Source organism: Nannospalax galili, unplaced genomic scaffold, assembly GCF_000622305.1.
Source record: "Nannospalax galili isolate Female #2095 unplaced genomic scaffold, S.galili_v1.0 scaffold752, whole genome shotgun sequence".
In the NCBI taxonomy this organism is placed as follows: domain Eukaryota; kingdom Metazoa; phylum Chordata; class Mammalia; order Rodentia; family Spalacidae; genus Nannospalax; species Nannospalax galili.
Window position 1 is genome coordinate 1,260,209 of NW_008333404.1, and position 6,000 is coordinate 1,266,208.

The 6,000-nt window shown below is 44.8% G+C and overlaps 1 protein-coding gene across 1 annotated transcript in view; it reads right to left on the bottom strand.

Moving 5' to 3' along the window:
- Positions 1 to 5,895, bottom strand: part of Pip5k1a (phosphatidylinositol-4-phosphate 5-kinase type 1 alpha) — a 55,247-nt gene extending 49,352 nt beyond the window's left edge. Inside the window, exon 1 of the mRNA XM_029561173.1 lies at positions 5,535 to 5,895. Coding sequence (XP_029417033.1) covers positions 5,535 to 5,610 — 76 coding nt within the window. The 5' untranslated portion in view covers positions 5,611 to 5,895. The remainder of the gene's footprint in view (positions 1 to 5,534) is intronic.
- Positions 5,896 to 6,000: the final 105 nt, after the last annotated feature.

The following is a 6,000-nucleotide window of genomic DNA, read 5'->3' on the forward strand; positions in this document are numbered from 1 at the left end:
GATATAAAAAAATGCGGGGGGGGGGGGTGCCAATAAAGGAGCCATAAAGCTGTTCCCAAATCAATCATGTTTCTGATAAAACCCTCTAAGTGAGGAGAGACTATTTCAAAACTGTTCTTGTATGAAGCAGAAGGAGCTTGAGTTAAGATCATCTAATGTCTCAAGTGCTTTTCCTTTGGGGAACCACATGTGATTTTAATCTCTAGCTCTTCTTTCAGGGTGCAGCATACATCTTGGCATTTTAACTCCCTTTCAAACCCGATCTCTAATTTCAAATCAAGAATCCAACACAGAAACTCTTGGCTGTCTTTTCTAGTAAAAACTGAACTTGATAACTTGAATTTCAAACTACTGGTGGATTATTAAGGGGGCTACAGGGAGACGCTGTTTCAAAAAGACCCCTCCCCAAAAGAAATTAAACTACATAATGGGTTCTCTGAACCCTAGACAGATGGTCAACAGTGCCTCATTGGAGTTAATTTTATTTTTTTAATTTATTTTTTTAATGTTTTATTTTTATTTTCTGTGTGTGAGTGATATGCCTGCATGTATGTAAGTACACTCAAGTCATGCAATACCCACGGTGGATAGAAGAGGCTATCGGATCCCCTGGAACTGGAGTTACAGACAGTTGTTAGCTGCCATGTGGGTGATGGGAATCAAAACTGGGTCTTCTGCAAGAACCGTCAGTGTTCTTAACTGCTGAGCCATCTCTCTAGTCTCCAGAGTTAATTTTATTATTAAGTGGTACCATTGTCCAAATAATGAAGATGGCGGAGAAACAAAAGGAAAAAATTTTCTTTACACACCAAAAAGCAGAGACCAGATAGCAAACTCTATCACTTTTATTAACAACCAAAGGTGTAAGAATATGATGGGCCTGGAGAACTGGCTCAGCAGTTAAGAGCACTAGCTGCTTTTCCAGAGGACCAGGTTTGATTCCCAGCACCCACATGGCAGCTATAAACTCCATTTCCAGAGAATCCGATGCCCTCTTCTGACCTCCAGCATTGCATGACACAGGTGCACTCACATACATGTAGGTAACACACTCATAAATAAAAAGAATAAAATATATTAAAGAATAAGCATATGATGATGGCTGCTCTAAGATGATATTCATTTATAATTTGTAATCCATTCATTTACATTATATTTATATTAAATATATATTTATGATATATTCATTTATAATCCAAACATGGTAATTACTCCAATGGAAAAGATGTTAAACATCACTTTAAGAGTTTATGGTTTGCTCCATCTTCTGTATTTCACTTGTCAGCTGTACAGAAGACCAACACTACAGTAAAACAATCTAGATATGAGGTTTATTATTAGGAAGGAACAACTCTTCCAAGTATCTTTTCTATTCTGAATGTCAAAAGATTTTTGAGCCCTCAAAGTTTATGGTTTATCTAAAATTATGTAGGTCAATTTGTCCTTTAACTGTGATATTATTTTATACCTATTTTTGTTTTTAATATTTTATTTATTTTTATATTATGTGTATGAATGTATTGCCTGCATTTATGTGTCCTTCAGTGCCTGCAGAGGTGAGAAGAGAACATTGGATCCCCTGTAACTGGAGTTACGGATGCTTGTTACTGGCCATGTGCTGGGAACTGAACCTGGGTCCTCTGCAAGAGCAGACAGTGCTCTTAACCGCTGAGCCATCTCTTCAGCCTCTTCTATTTATCTTTTTTGTTTGTTTGTTTTGTTTTTTTGAGACAGGGTTTCTCTGGAGCCCCAGCTGTCCTGGAACTCACTATGTAGACCAGGCTGGTCTTGAACTCACAGAGATCCGCCTGCCTCTGCTGGGATTAAAGGTGTGCGCCACCTGGCCCAGTAAATGTCTCTTTTTTAAAGATTTTTGTAGGTATGTTTGTGTTGGTGTGCAAATCTGTGCACACGTATGCAGGTCCCCACAAAAGCCAGAAAATTCCTCTGGAATTGGAGTTAAAGGCAGTGGTGAGTTGCCCAACTTGGGTGCTGGGAACAGAACTCAGATCCTCTATAAAAGCAGTACAGTACTGCTGAGCCATCTCTCCAGTCCCCAAATCTTATTGAGACAGGATTTAGTGTAAAACAGGATGGCCTCAAACTAGCTATTCAACTGAGAATGACCTTGAATTTCTGATCTTCCTGTTTCTACCTTACAAGTGTTCAGACTATAGGTATGTACACTTGGTTTTTATATGGTACTAGGGATTGAGCCTAGAGCTTCTGGGATGCTAAGCAAGTACTCTATCAAGTTATGCTCCTAGCTCCTCCGTATCTTCCCCACAACACACATTTAGATATTTATTGGGTAGGGCATGTGTGTCACATCATACTTTTAGAGGTTGGAGAAGAGAATATTGGATTCCCTGAAGTTGGAGTTACAGGCTGTTGTGAGCTGTCTGACAGGGATGCTGGGAATAGAACTAAGATCCTCTAGAACAGCAGTATGAACTCTCAACTGCTGAGCCATCTCTCTAGCACAAGAAAGAAAAATTTTTTAAAAGTAATCTGAAGCCAGGCATGGTGGCACAGGCCAATAACCCCAACACTGAGGTGGAAGCAGAAAACTGAAGAGTTCAAGGTCATCTGCTATATAGTGATTTGGAGGCCAGCCTGGCTTCAAAAAAACCTAAGAGAGGGCTGGCTCAGAGGTTAAAAGTACTTGCTGTTCTTCCAGAGGACCTTAGTTCAGTTCCCAGTGTCCACGTCAGGTAGCATACAACTGCCTGTAACTCCAGTTCCAAGGGAATCTGATGCCCATTTCTAATCTCCCAGAGCATTGCACAACATAGGTGCACATATATACATGCAAACAGTATACTCACACACATAAAATAAAAATAAATAAAAGTATTTTTAAAGGGGGAGGAGGATTTAATTTGGCTCCTAACAGAGATACTACCTGACTTGATAGGTAGAAGGCTTGTTTAAGGACACCTAAGAATGCTTTATCAGGGAATACAAGGAGATTGCAAATGAAGAAGCCAGTGTACCTGTGTATGGCTCAAGGGCAATGGTACTTGGTACCCAGGCCTGACAACCTGAGCTCAATAACTAGAACCCACTTAAAGGGAGGAGGGAGTCAACCTCTGACCTACAAACAAGACACACACATACATGCACTCACACACCACTCTCTCACACAAACCATGCACACACATAATAGTTAAATGAATAGGGAAAAATTGTCACTTTTACTTTATTCTTTTTCATGTTTAAAGTGCAATATGAGTTGTAATGGCTCTCTGATGCTTTTAGAGGAAAGGCAAAAATCACCTCTCCAAGAAACTAAAAATAGATGCACATAAATAAAACTGCAGCTTATGAAGAAGGTTATCCGTGGCAGTTTCCCTTCATCTAAACTAGAATGTTTAAAATGGAACCCTCTATTTAGCCAATTCAAAATGATAAGGACTTAATCCCAGGTCTCAGGAAAGACCAAACTCTCAAGAAAAGAATCCAACATCCAGAAGCTTCTCTGGCTCACAGAGTAAAGAAAAATATTTAATCTATCTATCTGTCTGTCTGTCTGTCTGTCTGTCGTCTTTTTTTTTTTTCGTCTTTTTGAGACAGGGTCTCCCTGTAGCCCCAGCTGTCCTGGAACTCACTATGTAGACCAGGCTGGCCTTGAACTTACAGAGAGCCGCCTGCCTCTGCCTCCCGAGTGCTGGGCTTTGAATGCTGGGATTAAAGCCGTGCGCCACCATGCCTGGCTATTTATTATTTTTAACTTTTTAAAATTTATTTTTATGTGTATGTGTGTATTGCCTGCATGTAGGTAAGTGTACCTGTGTCGTGCAATGCCCTCAGAGGTCAGAAAAGGCTGTCAGATCCCCTGGGACTGGAGTTAACGGACAGTTGTTGGCTGCCATGTGGGTGCTGGGATTTGAACCCAGGTCTTCTGCAAGAACAACCAGTGTTCTTAACTGCTGAGCCATCTTTCCAGCCCCCATTTATTATTTTTATGTGTATGTGTGTATTACCTGCATGTAGGTAAGTGCACCCATGTCATGCAATGCCCACAAATAGAAGAAGCTGTCGGATCCCCATTAGCTGCCATGTGGGTGCTGGGATTTAAAGCCAGGTCTTCTGCAAGAACAGCCAGTGTTCTTAACTGCTGAGCCATCTCTCCAGCCCCAACACCAGACATTTCTGATAGAACCTCCAGAACAGTTTCTGACTCACCCCCACTCCATACACACATTTTCCTTCCTACACACAATCTGTTGCTTTTCTTTATGAGTCTCTTAAGCCCTTAATCTTTATTAGTTTCTAACAACTCTGAGCTTTCTATATTCCCTGGCTCCATTCTCCAAATTCCAGTTTCCTGATACATCCTAAGCATTCCTCCAGTCTATTTCCTATTATGCAATATTCCCCCATAGCACATAAGAGTCACACACACCCACCCATCTTTCTTTCTGAGGCCTAACTACAGACCCAACTCAGACCCTACTACAAATCAAGCCTCCACTTCATTTCTCCACCTGTTTTGTTTTGTTTTGTTTTGTTTCGGGGGCGGGGGGATGACTTTAATCTGCCTCTGATCCTTTAGACTTCAAAATTTCCCCCTAGCGCTGGATGTGATGGTCCACATTTGTAATACCAGCACCAAGGACCTCAGGCCAGCCAGGGCTCAATAGGAAGATCCTGTCTCAAGATACAAAACAGTGTGGTTGCTCACACCTTTAGCGGCAGCACTTGGGAGGCAGAGGAAGGCGGATCTCTTTGAGTTCAAGGCCAGCCTGGTGTACAAAACGAGTCTACAAAGCCAAGCCAGCCAGGGCTACATAGTGAGACCCTGTCTCAAAAATAAATTAATCTGCTAATCAGAAATAATTCAAAGCGAAACCACAAAAACCTCCCACTCCTTTCCAAAGCTGAGCATTATAGAGATGAGAATCGATAAAAGGTTAGGTTAGTTTGAGAAAATACGTATGTGTCTGCGCCCCTGAAGAAAGAATGACGCATTAGGGGGAGTCTGAGGAGAAAGACACTCCAGTAACTCTTACCCCCAATAAAATTCAGGGCTCTCTAACCCCTCAACTGTCAAAAGAGCCCAATCCCTCCTCAGTGTCTCTCCAACACTTAGATATAATTCACTCCACAATTAACCTGGCCTCTACCTCAAGCAAGACGCTCTCTACTTACCAGGCCTCCATTTACTTGATCTTACTTTATTTCGGTCCTGGGGACTGGGCCCAGGGCCCGACCCGGGCTAGAAGATGCTACTACTAAGCTATCCCCGCCGGCCTCCACCTGCCTTGGTGTCTCTACTCCCTTCCGTTTCTTTTATCTCCATCCCTCCTCCTCAAAGTCCCCACCGTAGTCTCCTCTAGGTCAGTCAGTGTTCTCGACAGCTTCCCTTGCCTCACTCCTCCGCCCGCTGGAAATCGTCCATTTCCAAGTCCAGTCGCGCCCTCCTCGGGGACAAGCCTCGGACACCCCAGCCACAGGTGCCCTCCTTGGGCTCGCTCTTCTCCCCTCGCCCGGTCCTCGCCAGCCCGCTGCCCGCGCCCCAGCTGGCTCACCTGAGGTACTGGCAGGGACCCCGGGATCGTGGGATGAAAACCCGGCCGCCGACGGCCCAGAGGAGGCGGACGCCATCTTGGCAGCCCCCTCCCCCCTCAGCGGCCTCGCTCCCTTTCAATCGCGCTCCTTTCCTCGGTATAGAACCTTCTCCACGTCTCTTCACAGAACCCGCGTTCCGCGGGCCTTAGACACGTCGGGCTGGCTCCGGGACACGCTCAGGGCCGCACCATTCGCGCACCAGGGGGAAAAATTCCCGGTCTCGTCCCCTCTCCAAAACGTGAACCGCTCTCCCCAGAAGCGACTCTCTTCTTTCACAAGACAGCAGGCCCAAACCGGCTGGCGGGGGCCCCCCCGTCCCCCCCCACCCCCCCCTCAGGAAAAAAAGGGGGCGCGCGCAGGGGCCCCCAAAAGCGGAAAACCCCCCCCCCCCCTCCCCGCTCCCTGTTTATCCGCCACCCCACCGCT